Below are 23,881 nucleotides of genomic sequence, written 5' to 3'. Positions count from 1 at the left end.
CAACATACCAGAATCTCTGGGACACAGCTAAAGCAGTGTTTAGAGGGAAATTTATAGCACTAAATAAATGCCCACAGGAGAAAGCAGGAAAGATGTAAAATTGACACGCTAACATCACAATTAAAAGAACCAGAGAAGCAAGAGCAAACACATTCAAAAGCCAGCATAAGACAAGAAATAACTAAGATCAGAGCAGAACAGAAGGAGATAGAAACACAAAAAACCCTTAAAAAAAAAATCAATGAATCCAGGAGCTGGTTTTTTGAAAAGATTAACAAAATAGATAGACTGCTAGCCAGATTAATAAAGAAAAGAGAGAAGAATCAAACAGACACAATAAAAAATGATAAAGGGGAGATCACCACTGATCCCACAGAAATACAAACTACCATCAGAGAATACTATAAACAGCTCTATGCAAATAAACTAGAAAATCTAGAAGAAATGGATAAATTCCTGGACACATACACCCTCCCAAGACTAAACCAGGAAGAAGTTGAATCTCTGAATAGACCAATGGCAGTAATTAATAGCCTACCAACAAAAAAAGCCCAAGACCAGACGGATTCACAATCGAATTCTACCAGAGGTACAAAGAGGAGCTGGTACCATTCCTTCTGAAACTATTCCAATCAACAGAAAAAGAGGGAATCCTCCCTAACTCATTTTATGAGGCCAGCATCATCCTGATAGCAAAACCTGGCAGAGACACAACAAAGAAAGAAAATTTCAGGCCAATATATCTGATGAACACAGATGCAAAAATCCTCAATAAAATACTGGCAAGCCGAATCCAGCAGCACCTTAAAAAGCGTATCCATCACGATCAAGTCAGCTTCATCCCCAGGATGAAAGGCTGGTTCAACATATGCAAATCAATAAACATAATTCATCACATAAACAGAACTAATGACAAAAACCACATGATTATCTCAATAGATGTGGCAAAGGCCTTTGATAAAATTCAACAGTCCTTCATGCTAAAAACACTCAATAAACTAGGTATTGATGGAACATATCTCAAAATAGTAAGAGCAATTTATGACAAACCCAGAGCCAATATCATACTGAATGTTTCAGGCAAAAGCTGGAAGCATTCCCTTTGAAAACCGGCACAAAACAAGGGTGCCCTCTCTCACCACTCCTATTCAACATAGTATTGGAAGTACTGGCCAGGGCAATCAGGCAAGAGAAAGAAATAAAGGGTATTCAAATAGGAAGAGAGGAAGTCAAATTATCTGTTTGCAGATGACATGACTGTATATTTAGAAAACCCCATCACCTCAGCCCAAAATCTCCTTAAGTTGATAAGCAACTTCAGCAAAGTCTCAGGATACAAAATCAATGTCAGAAATCACAAACATTCTTATACACCAATAATAGACAAACAGAGAGCCAAATCATGAGCAAACTCCCATTCACAATTGCTACAAAAAGAATAAAATACCTAGGAATACACCTTACAAGGGATGTGAAGGATCTCTTCAAGGAAGACTACAAACCACTGTTCAAGGAAATCAGAGAGGACACAAACAAATGGAAAAACATTACACGCTAATGGATAGGAAGAATTAATATGGTGAAAATGGCCATATTGCCCAAAGTAATTTACAGATTATTCAGTGCTATTCCCATCAAACTACAACTGACTTTCTTCAAAGAATTAGAAAAAACTACTTTAAATTTCATATGGAACCAAAAAAGAGCCCGTATAGCTAAGACAATCCTAAGCAAAAAGAACAAAGCTGGCGGCATCATGCTACCTGACTTCAAACTATACTACAAGGCTACAGTCACCAAAACAGCATGGTACTGGTACCAAAAAAGATATACAGACCAATGGAACAGAACAGAGCCCTCAGAAATACCACCACACATCTACAACCATCTGATCTTTGACAAACCTGAGAAAAACAAGCAATGGGGAAAGGATTCCCTATTTAATAAATGGTGTTGGGAAAACTGGCTAGCCATATGCAGAAGACTGAAACTGGACCCCTTCCTTATACCTTATACAAAAATTAACTCAAGATGGATTAGAGACTTAAACGTAAGACCTAAAACCATAAAAACCCTAGAAGAAAACCTAGGCAATACCATTCAGGATATAGGCATGGGCAAAGAATTCATGACTAAAACACCAAAAGCAATGGCAACAAAAGCCAAAATTGACAAATGGTCTAATTAAACTAAAGAGCTTCTGCACAGCAAAAGAAACTATCATCAGAACAGGCAACCTACACAATAAGAAAAACTTTTGCCATCCATCTGACAAAGGGCTAATATCCAGAATCTACAAGGAACTTAAATAAATTTACAAGAAAAAAACAAACAATCCCATCAAAAAGTGGGTGAAAGATATGAACAGACATTTTTCAAAAGAAAATATTTATGTGGCCAACAAACATATGAAAAAAAGCTCATCATCGCTGATTATTAGAGAAATGCAAATCAAAACCACAATGAGATACCATCTCACACTAGTTAGAATGGTGATTATTAAAAAGTCAAGAAACAACAGATGCCGGAGAGGATGTGGAGAAACAGGAATGCTTTTACACTGTTGGGAGTGTAAATTAGTTCAACAATAGTGGAAGATAGTGTGGCAATTCCTCAAGGATCTAGAACTTGAAATACCATTTGACCCAGCCATCCTATTACTGGGTATATACCCAAAGGATTATAAATCATTCTACTATAAAGACACATGCATACATATATTTATTGCAGTACTATTCACAATAGCAAAGACTTGGAACCAACCCAAATGCCCATCAATGACAGACTGGATAAAGAAAATGTGGCCTATATACATCACGGAATATTATGCAGCCATAAAAAAAGAATGAGTTCATGTCTTTTGCAGGGACATGGATGAAGCTGGAAACCATCATTCTCAGCAAACTAACACAGGAACAGAAAACCAAACACGGCATGTTCTCACTCATAAGTGGGAGTTGAACAATGAGAACCTATGGGCACAGGGAGGGGAACATCACATACCAGGGCCTGTCAGGGGGTAGGGCGGAAGGGGGAGGGATAGCATTAGGAGAAATACCTAATGTAGATGACGGACTGATGGGTGCAGCAAACCACTATGGCACATGTATACCTATGTAACAAACCTGCACCTTCTCCACATGTATCCCAGAACTTAAAGTATAATAATAATCATAAAAAAAGAGTAAGTTTAAAAAAAAATAGAAAAATTAGCTTGGCGTGGTGGCACACACCTGTGATCCCAGCTACTCGGGAGGCTGAGGCAGGAGAATCGCTTGAACCCGCAAGGCAGAGGTTGCAGTGAGCCAAGACCGTGCCATTGCACTTCAGCCTGGGTGACAAGAGCGAAACTCCGTCTCAAAAACAAAACAAAACAAAACAAACCCTACCAGTTTAACAGGGGAAAAAAAAACCCACATGATAAACCTATATCTCAAACTAGCTAAATGAGTTAGTAATCAACTTATAGAAAAAGCCCACAGAAGTACTGTGATATATAACAAAGGCATTATCTGCTAAAATTATGTCTGAGAACTAAAAATATCTCGGAGAAAGATGTGGCCAAAGTTTTGGAGTAGGTATATTAATAAGACATATCTGCATCTTTCATTGATTTAAATATATTAGGTTTTCCTGTCCTACTATGGCAATATTTAACTACAGGAAATACTGTACAAACATATTCTTTATGTTTTTAAAAGGTGGTGGTGTCATAGCAAAGAGAATATGAATGAGAATGTGTGTGTGTATGTGTATGTATGTACAACTGGATGTACTGACCAACCTACCCAACTGTTTATGAGCAAATGGCAGATAAGATTTATCTAGACACTGGTGGAAAAAGGATTTGAGAAACATCTGTTTAAAGTGTCACTGCTTTTATTAAAACTGAAAATGTCTTTATCCAATTCTTTACTCAGTAAGATTATTTTTGTTACTTTTTACAAGTTTGAAATAGGCTTTTTATCTGCATAGGGGAAGCTGTCTCTGTCAACTGTACTTACTTCTTTGAAGAATCAAGTTCTGTAGCAAGTAGGGGTACCCAGCTTGTACATAAAACCATTTGTTGTTAGTTTTAGGTAATGTGACTGTTCTCCCAGTTACCTGGGATAACCCTGGTTTATGCTTGTTACTTAAGTATTTAGCCTGTAAGTACTAATTTTCACTCTAATATGTGTCACAGTTTGAAGGAACAATCATAACCATAACTAGCTACAGGAGGACATTATCCTCTGAGCTACAGCACACACTTTGGCAATTCACAGATACGGCATGAACTTTAAAAAGTTCAAGAAAAGCTTTTTTTTTTTTTAAATTAAGGTATAATTTATATTAACATAAACCATTTAATAGTGTACAATTCAGCACAATTCAGCATTTAGTACATTCGCAATGTTGTATAACCATCTCCTCTAGTTCCAAAACATTTTCATCACCCCAAAGGGAAACACCAAACTCGCAAACAGTCACTCTACATTAATCCCTTCCTCTAAGCCCCTAGCAAGGGAAATTGTACTTTTAATGTAGTAGTTTTAAAATGTTTTCTGGTGCAAAGCCCCTGCCAATAATATTTATTCAAATCAGTACCTAAACATCTAAATTTTGTACTAAATTACATACTAAATGATATCAGATTGTGGTAAAGAAAAGCAATAAATTGATGCTAAGATTTATTAAAAATGAATGAAAGGAAAAGTTTAAAACTGAGAGAAGACTATTCATTTTCCTTTCCCCTTAAATGAGAAAATTTAGTCCAGCTCATCAAATAGTCTTGCCTGGGAAGACAGTTGAAGAAACTGCCCTAATTATCAGGTTCTAGGAGATACTGTTTTCTCACAATCACACTTGGTAGCTATTTGGGTTCTCGCTAAGGAAAAGAAAGCTCCTATGCCATTTTACTTCAAGTCAGTTCAATTTTAACCCATAATCTTACATGCAGGAAAGCCAAATAATTCCTAGCAATTGTGATGGCTGAAAACTTTATGGCTCCAGGTACAAAAAAAAGTATTAATACAATAAGTGGTTTTTATTCTAAAGAAATTCAGATTTACCATTCTCAATTAAAATCATCTAAAATAGAAAGCCTTCTTTGAAATCCATCCATCCATCAACCCACCCACATACCCATCCAACAATATTGAACATGAAGTGTGTAAGGTCCCAGGATAGGGAGATAAAAAGATAATTGTCCTTGTCTTATCAACAGAAATTGACAAGAACAACTGAAAAAACAATCTGGCAAGAAAGACAACCACTTAGGACAAGGGCACTGTCAAATGAAAACATCTCAATAACCATGTGTCCAATACCTAAAATAAACCTAAAAATGAAAAGAGGACCGGAGTTTTTAATAAGACATTTTGACAAAGCTGTTAAAAATAATCTTTAAAATAAACTGAGTATCAGTGGTCTGTGGTCCCTCTCCTTATGGCCCATGCTGTCCATTTTCTCCCATATATTTACTCTCTTTTACCACATCACCTATCCTTCTGTGTATCTGAATGCCCAGTTGAAGGCCACAGCAGTTTTGTATCTTACTCTGGACAAGAATATGTAATATATAGTCAGCTATCCCTTGGTATCCTGGGGGACTGGTTGCAAGACCCTCCTCAGATACCCAAATCCAAAGATGCTCAAGTCCCTTACATAAAATGGTGTAGTATTTATAGGTAACCTACACAGAGCCTCTTATATACTTTATTTTTTTATTTTTTATTTTATTTTTTGAGACAGTCTCACTCTGTTGCCCAGGCTGGAGTGCAATGATGTGATCTTGGCTCACTGCAACCTCTGCCTCCTGGGTTCACGCGATTCTCGTGCATGAGCCTCTCATATACTTTACATCATCTCTAGATTACTTATAATACCTAATACAATGTAAATACTATGTAAATAGTTTTATAGATGTAAATCTATAGATGTGTGTATGTAATGTAAATCTATAGATTTACACTATACTATACTTCTACACCCCATTGTTCTTCTTCTCTTCCTTGATTACAGACAATCCTTAAAATCCATTGCTTTCATCTGTTCAGTCTTCTCTACTTCAAAGAGGTTGTTAACTGTTATGTACAACTTTTCCCTGTGAGGAAGCCTCCTTGCACTCTTGCTATAGTCCTATTCTTGCCACTGTAAGCCCACACTTTTTATGGGGACAGACTATGGGCATTTCTATGGGGCTATCTCAACCAGTTCAAAATGTTTTTTTTTTTAATCCCAACCATTACTACCTACTTCCAATCACTTTGTCTACCCATGGCAATGAGTGATAAGGAAATGGAGTCAGTGAGGGTGAATATAAACTGCAGTGAAAGAACAGAAAAAATGGTGGTATTTTGGAGGATAGAAACAGCAAAGCAACAGCACCTGTTAGGATCAGACACAGTGTATGTATTCTTGAAGGCAGAGGAGTGTTGAAGAGATTGAAATTGAAATGTAAGGTAACATTTATTTACTAGACATGTGTGCTAAGCTTGAGAGTAGGGGGATAAGAACAAAAAGGTCCATAATGAAGTGGGACAGCTCTGGAGAAGTGAGAGGAAAATGAAAATTAGGAAGGATAAAAGATAGACTGTGTTACCTAGAGACATGGTTTAAAACAAACTGGCAAGAAATTCCAGAAAACTTTAGAAAAATTAATGTGATAAAAATTTCTTCAGCCAACTGAAGATGTCATGAAAACTATTCATTAAAAAGCCACATAGTTTATTAGGGAAAACTATAAATGTTTTGATGGTGCATCAATAATTATGTGTTCCATAATTAAACATTTTAATGCACAATTTAAACAAAAGCAAAATGAGTTTAAAAATAGATATGAATCAACCAAAAAGTTAACAAAATCCATTTAACTAAATTTTGCTGCATTGTTTTACACTGCAAACCACAGAAGAAAAATTCCCATGAAAAGACAAACTGAATAAACTCAAATATGCCTGATAAAGCAATCTTTTCCAATGGAAAAATGAAACCTACATCTAGTTGGTAAAACCTGAAATTTCCCTTAAAAGTTTCTATTCTTCCAAGTACAAGATCCCCAAATTCATTGATAAAATGGGACAGGTAAGAACTTTCCTAGTTTTCTGAGGGGGCAGGTAGGTGCTAGTGGTAATGTGTTTGTACAAACTGTTGTGTGAAAGCTGAGGACAAATTTGAGAGCAGCAATCAATGTGTGAACCAGAGGGAAGAAATCAACCCCTCTACTGACTAGATCTCCTCTTACTGTGATGTAATAAAATACTTAGCAGTCATTATATAAAAGGGAATCTTCCTCCTTTACTAGCTTTGAAGGAGCTCACCCTGCAGATCTCCAAAAAGGAGTTACTAAAATAAGCAGACATTCTTTTTCTTCTACAGGAAGTCTGACATCCTCATGTCTGTACCAGGCCTCTTATTACATATAGTAACTGTCAGTGGTTGTCTATATAGTTAAAAGTGCTATTTCTCTCTATTCACAAAAAGGTTTAAATGACTTAATAATGGAGTGCCCCCATTACATTTGTGTATTTTTTTGGGCAGTAATTCAAATGCTAGGATGATGTCCCTTGATCTCACACATTTCTGAATTCTAGTGGTGCTTACTTACTTGTATGTATTTCCTTGCAGATGAATGAATAAACCACATCACAACTGCTTCTCTCCTTGGTAACAATTCCAAAGTGCCCAGGAAATTCCTGACCATGTTCCTAATGCTAAACTAATTAGAAAATCAGACAAATAGTAAGCAAATTACAAGACTTACTCACACTGTTTTGGTAATACTGGTGATATTTCATGTGAGGACTACATGATATGATATTTGCTGAAAGCCATGATGACTTTGGGATCCTTCCAATTTATACCACTCACCAAAAAATGTCTGAATGCTTTTATTGAACCATATTATAGTACAGGTGTTTTTAGAAGTTATCTAGCAAAGTGTTAATATTTTTAAAGTTCTAGTGATGTATCTGAAAATCTTATACTCAGAACTCTATTCTTTTTTTTTTTAAGACAGAGTCTCGCGCTTTTGCCCAGGCTGGAGTGCAGTGGCGCGATCTTGGCTCACCGCAACCTCTGCCTCCTGGGTTCAGGCGATTCTCCCGCCTCAGCCTCCTGAGTAGCTGGGATTACAGGCACCCACCACCACGCCTGGCTAATTTTTGTATTTTTAGTAGAGATGGGGTTTCGCCATGTTGGCCAGGCTGGTGTCGAACTCTTTACCTCATGTGATCTGCTCACTCCCGCCTCCCAAAGTTCTGGGATTAGAGGTGTAAGCCACTGCACCCAGCCCAGAACTCTATTCTTAATGAAATGCAATAAATGAGGCATTACCAAGTTTTTCAAATCCAATTTAAAAAATAAACTTACTGGGCATTTAAAAATAATACTGCTCTTCGCCCACTTTTTGATGGGGTTGATTTTTCCTTGTAAATTTGTTTAAGTTCTTTGTAGATTCTGGATATTAGCCCTTTGTCAGATGGGTAGATTGTAAAAATTTTCTCCCGTTCTGTAGGTTGCCTGTTCACTCTGATGGTAGCTTCTTTTCCTGTGCAGAAGCTCTTTAGCTTAATTAGATCCCATTTGCCTATTTTGGCTTTTGTTGCCATTGCTTTTGGTGTTTTAGTCATGAAGTCCTTGCCCATGCCTATGTCCTGAATGGTAATGCCTAGGTTTCCTTCTAGGGTTTTTATGGTTTTCGGTCTAACATTTAAGTCTTTAACCCATCTTGAATTAATTTTTGTATAAGGTGTAAGGAAAGTATCCAGTTTCAGCTTTCTACATATGGCTAGCCAGTTTTCCCAGCACCATTTATCACATAGGGAATCCTTTCCCCATTGCTTGTTTTTCTCAGGTTTGTCAAAGATCAGATGGTTGTAGACTGTGGTATTATTTCTGAGGGCTCTGTTCTGTTCCATTGGTCTATATCTCTGTTTTGGTACCAGCACCATGCTGTTTTGGTTACTGTAGCCTTGTAGTATAGTTCGAAGTCAAGTCGTGTTGCCTCCTGCTTTGTTCTTTTTGCGTAAGATTGTCTTGGCTATACGGGCTCTCTTTTGGTTCCATATGAACTTTAAAGTAGTTCTTTCCAATTCTGTGAAGAAAGTCATTGGTAGCTTGACGGGGATGACATTGAATCTACAAATTACCTTGGGCAGTACGGCCATTTTCACGACATTGATTCCTTCTATCCATGAGCATGGTATGTTCTTCCATTTGTTTGTGTCCTCTTTTATTTCGTTCAGCAGTGGTTTGTAGTTCTCCTTGAAGAGGTCCTTCACGTCCCTTGTAAGTTGGATTCCTAGGTATTTTGTTCTCTTTGAAGCAATTGTGAATGGGAGTTCACTCATGATTTGGCTCTCTGTTTGTCTGTTATTGGTGTATAAGAATGCTTGTGATTTTTGACATTGATTGTGTATCCTGAGACTTTGCTGAAATTGCTTATCAGCTTAAGGAGATTTTGGACTGAGATGATGGGGTTTTCTAAATATATAATCATCTCATCTGCAAACAGGGACATTTTGACCCCGTTTTCCTAATTCAATACCCTTTATTTCTTTCTCCTGCCTGATTACCCTGGCCAGAACTTCCAATGCTATGTTGAATAGGACTGGTGAGAAAGGGAACCCCTGTCTTGTGCCAGTTTTCAAAGGGGAATGCTTCCAGTTTTTGCCCATTCAGTATGATATTGGCTGTGGGTTTGTCATAAACAGCTCTTATTAATTTGAGATACGTCCCATCAATACCTAGTTTATTGAGAGTTTTTAGCATGAAGTTCTGTTGAATTTTGTCAAAGGCCTTTTCTGCATCTATTGAGATAATCATGTGGTTTTTGTCTTTGGTTTTGTTTATATGATGGATTATGTTTATTGATTTGCATATGTTGAACCAGCCTTGCATCCCAGGGATGAAGCCCACTTGATTGTGGTGGATAAGCTTTTTGATGTGCTACTGGATTCGGTTTGCCAGTATTTTATTGAAGATTTTTGCATCCATATTCATCAGGGATATTGGTCTAAAATTCTCTTTTTTTGTTGTGTCTCTGCCAGACTTTGGTATCAAGATGATGCTGGCCTCATAAAATGAGTTAGGGAGAATTCCCTCTTTTTCTATTGACTGGAATAGTTTCAGAAGGAATGGTACCAGCTCCTCTTTGTACCTCTGGTAGATTTTGGCTGTGAATCTGTCTGGTCCTGGACTTTTTTTGGTTGGTAGGCTATTAATTATTGCCTCAACTTCAGAGCCTGTTATCGGTCTATTCAGGGATTCAACTTCTTCCTGGTTTAGTCTTGGGAGGGTGTATGTGTCCAGGAATTTATCCATTTGTTCTAGATTTTCTAGTTTATTTGCATAGAGGTGTTCATAGTATTCTCTGATGGTAGTTTGTATTTCTGTGGGATCGGTGGTGATACCCCCTTTATGATTTTTTATCACGTCTATTTGATTCTTCTCTCTTTTCTTCTTTATTAGTCTTGCTAGCGGTCTATCAATTTTGTTGATCTTTTCAAAAAACCAGCTCCTGGATTCATTGACTTTTTTAAGGGTTTTTTGTGTCTCTATCTCCTTCAGTTCTGCTCTGATCTTAGTTATTTCTTGCCTTCTGCTAGCTTTTGAACGTGTTTGCTCTTGCTTCTCTAGTTCTTTTAATTGTGATGTTAGGGTGTCAATTTTAGATCTTTCCTTCTTTCGCTTGTGGGCATTTAGTGCTATAAATTTCCCTCTATACACTGCTTTAAATGTGTCCCAGAGATTCCGGTATGTTGTATCTTTGTTCTCATTGGTTTCAAAGAACATCTTTATTTCTGCCTTCATTTTGTTATGTATCCAGTAGTCATAAGAAAGACATTTATGCAGCCAAAAGACACATGAAAAAATGCTCATCATCACTGGCCATCAGAGAAATGCAAATCAAAACCACAATAAGATACCACCTCACACCAGTTAGAATGGCAATCATTAAAAGGTCAGGAAACAACGGGAGAGGATGTGGAGAAATAGGAACACTTTTACACTGTTGGTGGGACTGTAAACTAGTTCAACCATTGTGGAAGACAGTGTGGCGATTCCTCAAGGATCTAGAACTAGAAATACCATTTGGCCCAGCAATCCCATTACTGGGTGTATACCCAAAGGATTATAAATCATGCTGCTATAAAGACACATGCACACGTATGTTTATTGTGGCACTATTCACAATAGCAAAGACTTGGAACCAACCCAAACGTCCATCAATGATAGACTGGATTAAGAAAATGTAGCACATATACATGATGGAATACTATGCAGCCATAAAAAAGGATGAGTTCATGTCCTCTGTATGGACATGGATGAAGCTGGAAACTATCATTCTGAGCAAACTATTCTAAGGACAGAAAACCAAACACTGCATGTTCTCACTCACAGATGGGAATTGACCAATGAGAACACTTGGACACAGGGTGGGGAACATCACACACTGGGGCCTGTTGTGGGGTGGGGAGAGGGGGAGGGGTAGCAGTAGGAGAAATACCTAATGCTAAATGACGAGTTAATGGGTGTAGCACACCAACATGGCACATGTATACACATGTAACAAACCTGCATGTTGTGCACATGTACCCCAGAACTTAAGTACAATAATAATAATACTGCTAATATTTTGATTCTGGGGGAACCAGTCTACATTTTTCTATGTTTATTTATATCATGATTTTGTATCTCAATCCTATTGTGGTCTACATTTTTAACTTTGTCATTTTTTCTTTATCTTTCTGGAGTCAATTCATTTTTATAATTAAAATTTTGAAGATGCATATGTCCTTGAATATCCTTTAATCCAACGATCTCATTTATTTATATGGGGAAACTCAGGTAGGGATAGTGTGTTGACCAAGGTCTACACCTATGTAGTTAGAGGGAACTAGGCTTTAGGTCTGACTTACTCTTTGCTCCTGCAATGTTGCATTTCTTTATTGTCTTCGTTATGTATCATATACCACCAGTGTTCTGGTCTTCTGGAAGTATATCTGTCCAAACTACACACAGAACTTTCATTCAAGATACTAGTTTTTGATTGTTTGTTCCTACACCACTCTACATTTTCCCCAGTAGAGTACGTCCAAAGTAGGAGGGTAGACCAAATAATCTCAGGCAAAACAATAAAAATTCTTACATAAAATAGATAATTTAGAGCCTAAAATGTTGAATACAGTCACTCATTATTTGTCATTACTGCTGTAGTTACCTGAACTAAATCTTACCTGTCCCCTTTTAGTCCACTCATAGTTTTCTCAAGTTCTCCCTGTGGTGTGTCTCCACTGGCCTACCTAGCATTTCATTGCCCAGAAGAGCATACCTGATTACATAGAAATTTTAATCTTCTAGATTACTTGGAAAGTACTGAGGAATAATTCTGACATCAATTCTATTGATGTGTCCTACATACATCAAGAGTTCCTATCCTATGTAAATTTATCATGGCTATTGTAAATAGTAAGTCTAAAAACCATTATGACTCACCTCAGAGTTCATAGTAATTTGAGAATAACCTTAGAAGATACAGGAATACCTCAGAGATACTACAGATTCGGTTTTAGACCACTACAATAAAGTGAGTCATGCAAATATTTTGGTTTTCCACTACATGTAAGTGATGAGTTTACCCTACACTATGGTCTAGTAAGTGGGCAATAAGCATTACATCTAAAAAAAACACACATATACCTTAATTTAAAAATACTTTATTGCTAAAAAATCCTAAAGATCACCTGAGCCTTCTGCGAGTCATCTTTTGTGGGTAGAGGGTCTTATACCTTTATGTCGATGGCTGCTGATTGACCAGGATATTGGTTGCTGAAGGTTAGGGTGGCTGTGGCAATTTCTTAAAACAAAACATCCATGAAGTTTGTCACAATGCCTGACTCTTCCTTTCACAAAAGATTTCTCTGTAGCATTTAAGGCTGTTTGATAGCATTTTACCCTGGTATAATTTCTTTCAAAATTGGAGTCAACCCTCTCAAACCCTGTCACCGCTTTCAACTAAGATTATGGAATATTCTAAACCCTTTGTTGTCATTTCAACATAGCAGCTTCACCAGAAGCAGATTCCTTCTCAAGAAACCACTTTTTTTGCTCATCCATAAGAAGTAACTCCTCATTCATTCATGTTTTATCATAAAGACTGCAGCAAATCAGTCACTTTTCAGGCTTCACTTTTAATTCTAGTTCTCTTACTATTTTCACCACATCTGCAGTGACTTCCTCCACTGAAGTCTTGAGCCCCTCAAAGTTATCCATGAGGCTTGGGATTAACTTCTTCCAAAATCCTGTTAATGTTGATATTTGGACCTCTTTCACAAATCACAAATATTCCAAATGACATCTAGAATGGTGAATCCTTTCCAGAAGGTTTTCAGTTTACTTTTCCCAGATCCATCAAAGGAATCACTATCTAATGGCAGTTACAGCCTTATGAAATGCATTTCTTAAATAACAGGACATAAAAGTAGAAATCATTCCTTGATCCATGGGCTGCAGAAATGGATGCTGTGTCAGTAGGCATGAAAACAACATTCATCTCCTTGTACATCTCCATCAGAGCTCTTGGATGACTAGATACATTGTCACTAAGCAGTAATATTTTGAAATAATCTTTTTTTCCTGAGCAGTAGGTCTCAACAGTGGGCTTCAAATATTCAGTAAACCATGCTGTAAACAGATGTGCTGTCATGCAGACTTTTTTGTTCCATTTATAGAGCACAAGCAGAGTAGACTTAGCATAATCTTAAGGGCCCTAGGATTTTTGGAATGGTAAAGCAGCACTGGCTTCCACTTAAAATCACCAGCTGTCTTAGCCCATAACAAGTGAGTCAACCTATCCTTTGAAGCTTTGAAGCCAGGCCACTGACTTCTCTTCTCTAGCTAAGAAGATTCTAGATGGCATCTTCTTCCAATAGAAGGCTATTCTGTCTCCACTGAAAATCTGTTGGTTAGTGTAGCTATGTTCACCAATGATCTTAGCTAGAGGTCTTCTGGATAATTTGCTGCAGCTTCTATATCAGCACTTGCTGCTTCACCTTGCACTTGAATGATATGGAAATGGCTTCCTTCCTTAAGCTCATGAACCAACCTCTGCTAGCTACAAACTTTTCCTTTGTAGCTTCCTCACCTCTCTCAGCCCTTACAGAACTGAGTAACATTAGGGCCTTGCTCTGGATTAGGCTTTGCCTTAAGAAAATATTGTGGCTGTTTTGATCTCTATTTACTTCTTTGTGTGTTCACTGGAGTAGCACTTTAAATTTCCTTTGACAACTTTTCTTTGCATTCACAACTTGGCTAACTGTTTAGCACAACGGGCCTAGTTTTTGGCCTATCTCAGCTGTTGACATACTTTCCTCACTAAGCTTAATCATTCTAGCTTTTGATTTAAAGGGAGAGTATGTGTGACTCTGCCTTTCACTTGAACACTTAGAGGCTCTTGTAGGGTTATTAAATGGCCTAATTTCAATACTGTTGTGTCTCAGGGAATAGGAAGATCCAAGAAGAGGGAGAAAGATGGGGATTGGCTGATTGGTGGAGCAGTTGGAACACATATATTGATCAATTAAGTTCAATACAAACTTCCGAAACAATCACAATAGTAACATCAAAAAAATTACTGATCACAGATCACCATAATGGATGTAATAACAATGAAAAAGCTCTAAATATTGCAAGAATTACCAAATGTGGCACAGAGACACAAAATAAACATAAGCTGTTGGAAAAATGGCACCAAAGTAAGCATAGCCTGTTGGAAAAACACGCTTTGGAAAAACACGCTTAATCAACACAGAGTTGACACGAACGTTTTATTTGTTAAAAAAAAAAAAAAAAAAGCATTACCTGTGAAATGCAATAAAGTGAAGCTCAATAAAACAATGTATGTCTATAGTTTAATTAATCTCAGGTAGTTGCAATACTATATTCATTTCAGATGTGTCTGAGGATAAGGCAACTTAGAAGAAAATGCCTAGCACATGGGCAGATAAATAGATGCGCTGATTTATTTATGTCTATTGTTATTTTATAACGGGAAAATAAGTTTAAAAATCATTGTTACAAATATGGAATCTGCTAGTTATCATAATTAATTACAATAGATTTTATAAATAAGTAGCCTACTGCTTTCAAATGAAAGAAATATAAACTTTTGATGAGCTTGGATTCTAGAACACTTGCTTTTGTTGCCCATCTCCTACTCATTTTCAATTCCATGTTTTCATCAATTCCTATTCTGTAACACATTCTTATACTCTTTCAAAAAATATTTTCTAACCCTTTCCTTATTTTCCTTTGTTTTTTATATCTCAATCTTCCTTTTACTGTTCTTTTCTTTACTTGCTTTCTGGAACACCTTTTCTATCTCATCACCTGCTTTTCTCGTGTCCAGATACTCTTACCCCCTGTCCCAAAATATTCAGTCTGTCTGAGTCTGCATATTGCTCACTGGCTACCCCAAATATCCTATTTCAACTCTCAGTTAAACAGTTCCCCAGAGTTACTAAATCACTGCTTCTTCTGGCCTAGCCAACATGCTGCCACTCTTACTTATCTCCCTACAAAGCTACCATTCTCACATAATCTAGCCAAGTGGTAGAGGAATAGAATGTTCACATTAGCTCATACTAAAGTAAACGGATAACATCTTTACCACCCCCATCCTACCCTATACTCTTAGGAGGACAATGTTTACTACATAACTTCAATTGGTAAAATTTCATACAAATTAGGTAAAAAACTGAGATTGGGGATGTGTGTGATAGAGTTAGGGGGAGACTCACCTTTAAACATACAAAACAATTGATTCCCTAATATATTCCAGTCTTGGAATAGGCAACAAATTAGTTCATAAGAAAATACTGATCCTTATTGGGCTTTCCTGATTCTATCTGTTTCCTAAGGTCTGATTCAGCTATGGCTGAATTTGAAATTCTAATGACAGGAAGAAACGGAAAGAAGGGGGTGTGCCAAAGGTTTATTCCAATTTCCAACATCTGAATGCAGATAATATTGTCAGTCATGGGGTCCTGGAACACTGAAGCTTCAGTGCTGGAAAAATGAGAGGTCTGATATTCTCCTGAGTTATGGATTTAGGCAATCAGAAAGATCTCAAAGTTGTCCGTCTCATATCTGTTCATCTCTCTCCTTCCTCTATCTGAATATGGAAATACTGTGATTACATGAAAGTAATACTAATTACTGTTTATGGCTAACTATCTCATGGTACAGTAACAAACATCAAAATGCAGTTAGCTTTATTGTAAGCTTTTCCTTAATAAAACACTATATTTTACTCAAGTGTTTAATCTTTATAGTTCTGTACATATAGCCGGTTTACTTTACTAATTAAAACAACAATAGTAATAACAACCAGAGGGAACGTTAGAAATGCCCAATAAATACTGGTTGTATGAATTAATGAATATTATGTTTATTTAAAGTGGTACATGGCACTCAAACATTCATTGAGCACCTACTATATGTACTTTATTTCATTTGGGGGAAGTAGTGCTGCAGATGTCACTGACAATTTGTTATGAGGATGGAGGAGGGCTTTATGCTGCCTTTAGAAGAACCTCACTAATACCCCTCACCCTTCAACCAGACCCCTCACAATGTTTCTATCTCTAGATTTCCTTTAGCTATACAACCAACTGGAAAATTGATTCTCTTTCTTTAACTCTTTGGATTACCCAGTTTTATTCTGGTCATCCATTAACTAACTAGTCATCCACATACTAGTATGTGCTTTAAAGTTGTATCTGTACACAGTTACAGCTGCCTTAGAAAACAGGATCACCATTTGGAAACATGGCTCCAAAATTAGAATACAGAGTATCATATCAAATAGAATGGCATCAAGGCCGGGCATGGTGGCTCACGCCTGTAATCCCAGCACTTTGGGAGGCCAAGGCAGGCAGATCACCTGAGGTCAGGAGTTTAAAACCAGCCTGGCCAACATGGCGAAACCCCGTCTCTACTGAAAATACAAAAATTAGCCAGGTATGGTGGCAGGAGCCTGTAATCCCAGCTACTAAGGAGGCTGAGGCATGAGAATTGTTTGAATCTGGGAGGTGGAGGTTGCAGCGAGCCGAGATCATGCCACTGCACTCCAGCCTGAGTGACAGAGTGAGACTCCGTCTCAAAAACAAAACAAAACAAAACAAACAAAAAAACCAAAAAACAAAACAAAAAACAACAACAACAAAACCCCCCCTCTTCCCTGGACATCTGTGTCTTTATTGCATAGAAACACTGTTCAAAAACAGTAACAATAGTGATCTACAAAGACCGTGAGAAAGTACTACTTTGTGATCACAGCCCAGTTTCAGAATGGGTGCTAAGACAGAGCATTTTAACATTTTTTAAAAAGGGGCCATATCTCAAAATGATAGCACTTTCAATAATATACTTAGTATGCGTAAGCACACTCTGTGACATCTGCACAAGGATGAAAATTGCCCAATGATACATTTCTCAGAACATATCTGCATCATTAAGCAATACATGACTATGTTTACAGGGTCCACTTTTTCACTGATACTCACAGAATCACATAAACACTCTGATAACCACAGAGACCACACACTGTATCTATACACATTACATCCAAATACAAATGCATTCTCCAAACCCTCAAAAACATAAATGTTTAAGACACGCATATTTATATCTAATGTGCTGGGCAAACATAATATTTTAAAATACCAAAATAAAAGTCTTCTTTTTTTTTTAAAAAAAGAAAGATATGATACATATGAATAAAGGGAATATATATGAATAAAGGAAATATATTTCTTTCTTGGTCACATAAAACTCTACATCTCCCTTTTTTGTTTTCTAGCCTGAGTATGCTTACTAATCAATATATCAACTATTTCTTGTTTTTTTTTCTGTAATGAATTGTACACTTTTTATGCTCAGTGTAATAAGAAAGTCACATCATCAGAGGCGGTGTGACGGAATGAATGAATCTCTTAGGTCTTAATCAAGGAGAAAAGAAAACTGAACACAGAAATAGTGAAGAAACAGTGACTATCCCAAGGTCTCCCAGAAACCACAATGCACAAAGTTAGTTTCCCTTTCAGTATTTTCTCAGCAGCAGCAATGGTGCCAGTCTCAGAGGGGATGGAAATTTCCTTGTGTCTATTGTTTAAGTTCTTAGAAAGGGTTTATAGGGCTCTAGTTTTCCTCCTGTTTGGAAGACAACTGAATTTACACCAATATAGCCAATTCATTCCAGGTTTAAAAAAACTTGATACAAACCCTTTGGAAGCAAGAAATGCTACTATTTTAAGTTTCAGATCCAAACCTAAAAGTTAAATTGTACATTAGTCCAATTAGTGATAAACTTCACTCACTGAACTCTCTGTAACTTCTCATGTGCCAACATTATATTCTGCTAAAAATTAAAGAAGCTATGTCTACTGGAAAACTTTTATGTGCTACTCTTTTGTTCAAAACCATGTAAGTAGTGGCCAGTAAGTTAGAAAGGATGCTCTTTTCACCTACCTAAGTACTCAATATGTCCATTTTTGTCCTCCACAGATTTTAATTAATAGAATGTCATTTCACACCCAGTGTGTAGCTTTCCTAGAACTGGTGAAGAGGCTAAGTGTTTGGAGTTACCTTGAGTGGTGAAGTTGAAGAGTGCAGGTGTGTCTCGCCCATTTGGTAGTTTGACATTTGGGTCCCGTAATTCATCAAAAAATGAATGTGCACAAGCTTCCAGTGGTGTTAGTCGGGCAGTTGGTGTATACTCCAGCAGACGGCTACACAGTGCAATTGCCTCCGGTGGAGTTCGGGGTCGGAAGACCTGCAGTACAAAAAAAGGGAAAGAACAATTAATGTTTTATTTTAAAAATCTAAGCAAATACCCTGTGAATAATGACTTAATTCCCACCGTGTACAGAAACATGGTTGCATTTGGGAAAGGACCTTCTAGAATGGAAAGAGTTAAATGCATATGATTCACAGGGGTGAACTGCTAATTAAAGATTATATGAGAAATGCTCGGAGAAAAATCTAAATATGCTAATCATAAAGTAATAACAATCAGACATGCATACAAAATATGACAGGCACATGGGAAAGGCTGAGTTCTGGAGGCAAGCACAACTAGAAAAATATTTTTTAAATTTTAAAGTTTTCACTGCTATGGCAGTAAATAAAAGATTGCCTCTTTTGCATTGTTTTTTTAGCCAAACAATTGTTAATGATGGGCAGCACTGTTCGAAACTTGGCAATCAAAAAGAAGAGAAAGAAGAGCTATTTACTCTAGGTCTATAAATGCTACTGATTTGGTATTATTTCCAATAAACAGAGCCTACCATTATTTGAAGAAATTCTTGAATACCTCGAATTTGATAAAATGTCCTGTATTTTTTTTCTTAAGTAGATGTTACCATGAATGTGGCCAGATTTCCCTCACTTGAATGAATATTCCAGGGTTTTAATCAAGGAGAAAAAAATGTATTATCCATTAAGTATGATTAAGACACAGAAAAAGTCAACTGAAGGATATATTGAAGAAAAATTCTATTAAGTTAATCTACTTAAAGGAATAGATAGCTTTCTACTAATTTGTGTCTTAAATAAAGCTAATAAATACAAAAACTATAAAAATATTCTTCATTCTAAATTATGGCCACCTACAGAATAAAAATAAAAAGGTAAGGATAGAAATAAACAGACGAGAAGCCTTTGAAATTAAAGAAAAATGAAACATATATCCCTCGACAGGAAGAACATACAACCAAATAAAAGGTGTGATGATGGAGGTGGACAGAGAAGTAGACACTTATAAATGGAGGCAAATGGACCCACAAGTGAGAAAAGCCCATGCAGACTGTGACAGGGCATGGAGCAGCCTGGGAGGCTAAGGTTTCCTAGTAAGAATGGCTCATGTAACATCTGGTTGTTCACCTATGCTGACAGTTAGTAGAACTAGTTACAACTACAGAGCTTGTTAGACTTTCCAGAGATTATTTATGAGTACTGTCTACAGTGAAAAGATGATTGTATTTGTTTTTAATTTATTATTGAAAAAGACATTTTCCATGGAAATTGAGAAATTAGGTAAAGTAGGCTCTTAGGAAATTATTTCAGAACATAAAGAAAGGCCTTAGTCAATTTTTTGGTTATGTTACAAAGAAACCTTTTTGTAAAGTCAAAACCTGCCTTATCTTTATTCTTTTGAATACTCTGACTCGCTTCAGTCAAGGAAACCTTAGAGTTACTGTCGAATTTGAAATGTTTAGCTCTTCCACTGTTACTGGTCCCCTCTCTTGCTGCCAAGGTCCATAATCATATACAGAATGTAAAAAGAAAATAATCAGTGGGAAAACTCAGAAAATTTTCGTAAAAATATTAAACACTATTGGCATATTTTATCCCTGAAGGCAAGTTTGCTTCTATTTGATAGTATATGGATTTATTTTGCTAGCTAATCCAAAATGTTTTTGCACCAATATGGCAGCACATAAGTGGAATTAAAAGTAGCACCAAAAGTAGAAATAAATATCTCCCACTAACATTCAAATGTAGGATGGCTGGATGCTGAGTTATTTTAAATAAAAAAATTTCATATTATATTTTCAAAGATTTTGTGTTAAAGCTATTAATAAACCAGTATTATAAGCTTATTTCCGAATTTTTTTTTTTTTGAGATGGAGTCTTTCTCTGTCGCCCAGGCTGGAATGCAGTGGCCCGGTCTCGGCTCACTGCAAGCTCCGCCTCCCGGGTTCATGCCATTCTCCTGCCTCAGCCTCCCGAGTAGCTGGGACTACAGGCGCCCGCCACCACGCCCGGCTCATTTTTTGTATTTTTAGTAGAGATGGGGTTTCACCATGTTAGCCAGGATGGTCTCCATCTCCTGACCTCATGATCCGCCTGCCTCGGCCTCCCAAAGTGCTGGGATTACAGGCGTGAGCCACCGCGCCTGGCCTATTTCTGATATTTTTTTAAGTCACCCGTTATCTTTTGGTGTTTTACTGCCTACAAGTGATCATCCATATCAGTACTAAGACATTTATTAGCATATATTTGTCAGGGAATCCTAACTCATGAAGTTCAAGAGTTAAAAACAATAAAGAAAATAATACATGCCAAAAGCCTACATTAAAATCAAGATTTAACCTGCCTTTACAAAAACTATCCACTGTTATTTTAAACCCTTGAGAGATTCTTGATGAGAAAAGCCTAGATTCAGTACTCTGTGAATAAAGGTTAAGTGGAAAATTATGTGGGGTCAAAACCCAGTATCTCCCACAGTTCAGATTTCTGACCATAATACAGGGTGAGTTAGCATGTAACTTCTAAAAATTATAGGGAAAACTAGGAACTAGCTCATCTGAATTATTTTCGCTTCTAAAGAAAAGGAAACCACCAAGAACTGAAATTTGTCTTTTAATTAAAGAAGCTTCTGCTGTCACTTCTTTCCTTACTCATTGAAATTGCTTAACACTCAGACCTTTGGTTTCATGGATCTTCAATATTTATTCTTGTAATAGAAATAATAATTTTAAAACCCCATAATTCCTAAACTTCAGCCTAGATGTCAATGAATCACCCAAGAGGCTGACAATCTAAATATACTATAAGTGAAACCTATGCCATACAGTGAATAAAAACAGAAATCACAGCTACTTACATTATTTACTATTACATTTCAAGAATGAATAATTGTTTAGCCTCTCAAAAAAGATTTCCCCCAAGTTTTATAGACTTGCCCTGAAATTTTGGGAAAAAAAATTAAGTACATACCCGCACTCCTGAGGTGAAATGTCCTGTTCCTGACGAATCCTAAAGATGATAATGCAGTGAAATAATCCAAACAGGGGAAGTCAATCCAAAAGAGAATAGTCCAGCAAGGAAAAATATATCCAATGTTATAAGAAATCCATGGTGTGGGGGGGACATAGAAAATGTTTATACAGTTATAAACTTTAAACATCAGTCTTCACAGTAGCAAGTCCAAGTTTTAAAAATTATTTCACCACAGTGTATGCAAAAAAATTTTTTTTGATTGTGCAATGGTGAGGCACAGTAAAGAAACATTTTAATTTTAGTTTATTATGTTCCAATGCCAGTGCGTTTATTAAAAAAATACAAAACCAAAAAAAGTTAAAATCAAAATGAAATCTAGAAGTAAAGTTCCCAAAGTAAAGTGGTCTTCTATGACCTGGATTCATCATCCACAGACATGGCTGGGAGGGGGCATATTAGCCTGCTTTTAAAGTTTCAAGTTCCCAATATGCTACTTTTTTCTCTATTAATGTGTTCCAGTTACACAGTATAAACATTTTTTTTGCTAAGTTATTAGTGATGAGAGGAAAGTAATAAATATATTTAAGTTATATTACTATAGATTTCAAGCCAGATACTTTCAATTTGTGTGAGCTAAGAAGGATTAGGCCACCGCGGATTATTCTCCATTTTGGATTGACTTCTCTGCTAAAAGATGTTTCTTTGCTGACGTTCTCATTATCTTAGGACTCATCAGGAAATTGACATATCACCTCAGGAGTGCGGGTATCAACTTACTTTTTCTATTGTGGGCTTTGCCCGCTCATACCCTTGCACCCGGTACTTAGGAAAAATAAATAGAGAACATTTTTTCCTCTTTGGAAAAACTCTCTGAAAAAATAAATCCTACATCTTGCAGCACTAGAAATTAAACACAGTTCCATCTGCAAATATGCCCAATTCGCCCACCAAAAGCTAAACAAAATATATACAATTAACAATACAACTAAGGGACAGTCACAGTTACAGGTGACAGGCATAGTAATGTATACCAACACCTAGGCACAACGGAGCCAAATATGCAAGGGAGATAGCAGGGTCTATTATGTCTAGGTATTGAGAACAAAAAATGGCAGAACTCACCAGTATCTGTGAACTCCCCTGGCTATTCTAAGAGAATTTAACATTCTTTTAGGATAGTTTCCAGTGGGGGAATTAAATATTTTTCAAAAATAAATAATCCGCGGATTACGTTTAGTCTGCAGACTAAAATTTAGTACACAGATTAAAATCTGGCCCATCAGAATAAATTCTCTCATGAACTAAAACACAACCAGGTGGACAAAAATAGAAAACCAGACTGAAAGAACTGAGAGCACAAAATAAGACTCAACTGGGCCAACTAACAATTAGTACGCAGACTAAATATGGCCAGCGAAGTACGCAGCAAGGCCACAGAGATCCCAAAACACCCCTTTAAAAACAAAACCAAAAGTAAATAAATAAAACAGAACAAAATAAAACAAAGCAAAAAATAAGAAGAAGAAGAAAGAAAAGAAAAAGAGGAAGGAAAAAAGAAAGAAAAGAGAAAGGAAATACTGAAAAGAACCAAAACACTGACATGAACTTTTAAAGTGATTCAAATACTACCTCACCTATGCAGCAACTCATTTTCTTAAATTGAAACAAATATCAACTCCCATCACAAATACTAGTCCATAGAAGAAACTAACAGAAAAAAATAATTTTTTCAAAAAGAAAGTTTCTGCAGTATTGAACAAATGCAAAGAAGTCCTTAAATGAAGAATTATTCAAAATAAATTTGCATTTGGGTAACTAAAAAATGACAGAGGCAATTTCTGCCCTACATGTCCTAGAATAGACTTTGTCCTTCAAATTTCAACCTGGAGCCAAGTGTTGTGACTGAATCTCAAGCACTTTAAAAAGGCCATTTTTAAACAATCACATACACCATACCAAGACCTATGGTTAACACGCATCTCACAGCATCAGCTCTTAGCAACTCTATTGTATTATTTGGCCAATCAGAGCAATGTAAAGATGTCCATTTTAAATGGCTGTTGGCAGTGATAATTAATCTAACAGAACACAGAACAAGAGCCATGCCTGTTCC

General features: G+C 36.7%; 1 protein-coding gene across 5 annotated transcripts in view; it reads right to left on the bottom strand.

Moving 5' to 3' along the window:
- Nucleotides 1–23,881, bottom strand: part of GSK3B (glycogen synthase kinase 3 beta) — a 275,732-nt gene that overhangs the window by 22,977 nt on the left and 228,874 nt on the right. For 3 of the 5 annotated variants that reach the window (XM_063722457.1, XM_024244579.3, XM_054551435.2), the window contains exons 9-10: nucleotides 21,766–21,804; nucleotides 18,631–18,817 (exon numbers count right to left, since the gene is read on the bottom strand). In XM_063722457.1, coding sequence (XP_063578527.1) covers nucleotides 18,631–18,817; nucleotides 21,766–21,804 — 226 coding nt within the window. The remainder of the gene's footprint in view (nucleotides 1–18,630; nucleotides 18,818–21,765; nucleotides 21,805–23,881) is intronic. The other 2 variants (XM_024244580.3, XM_054551436.2) reach the window with 1 other exon arrangement.

Source organism: Pongo abelii, chromosome 2 (assembly GCF_028885655.2).
Source record: "Pongo abelii isolate AG06213 chromosome 2, NHGRI_mPonAbe1-v2.0_pri, whole genome shotgun sequence".
NCBI classification, from domain to species: domain Eukaryota; kingdom Metazoa; phylum Chordata; class Mammalia; order Primates; family Hominidae; genus Pongo; species Pongo abelii.
This window is presented reverse-complemented; position numbering and strand designations above follow the sequence as displayed.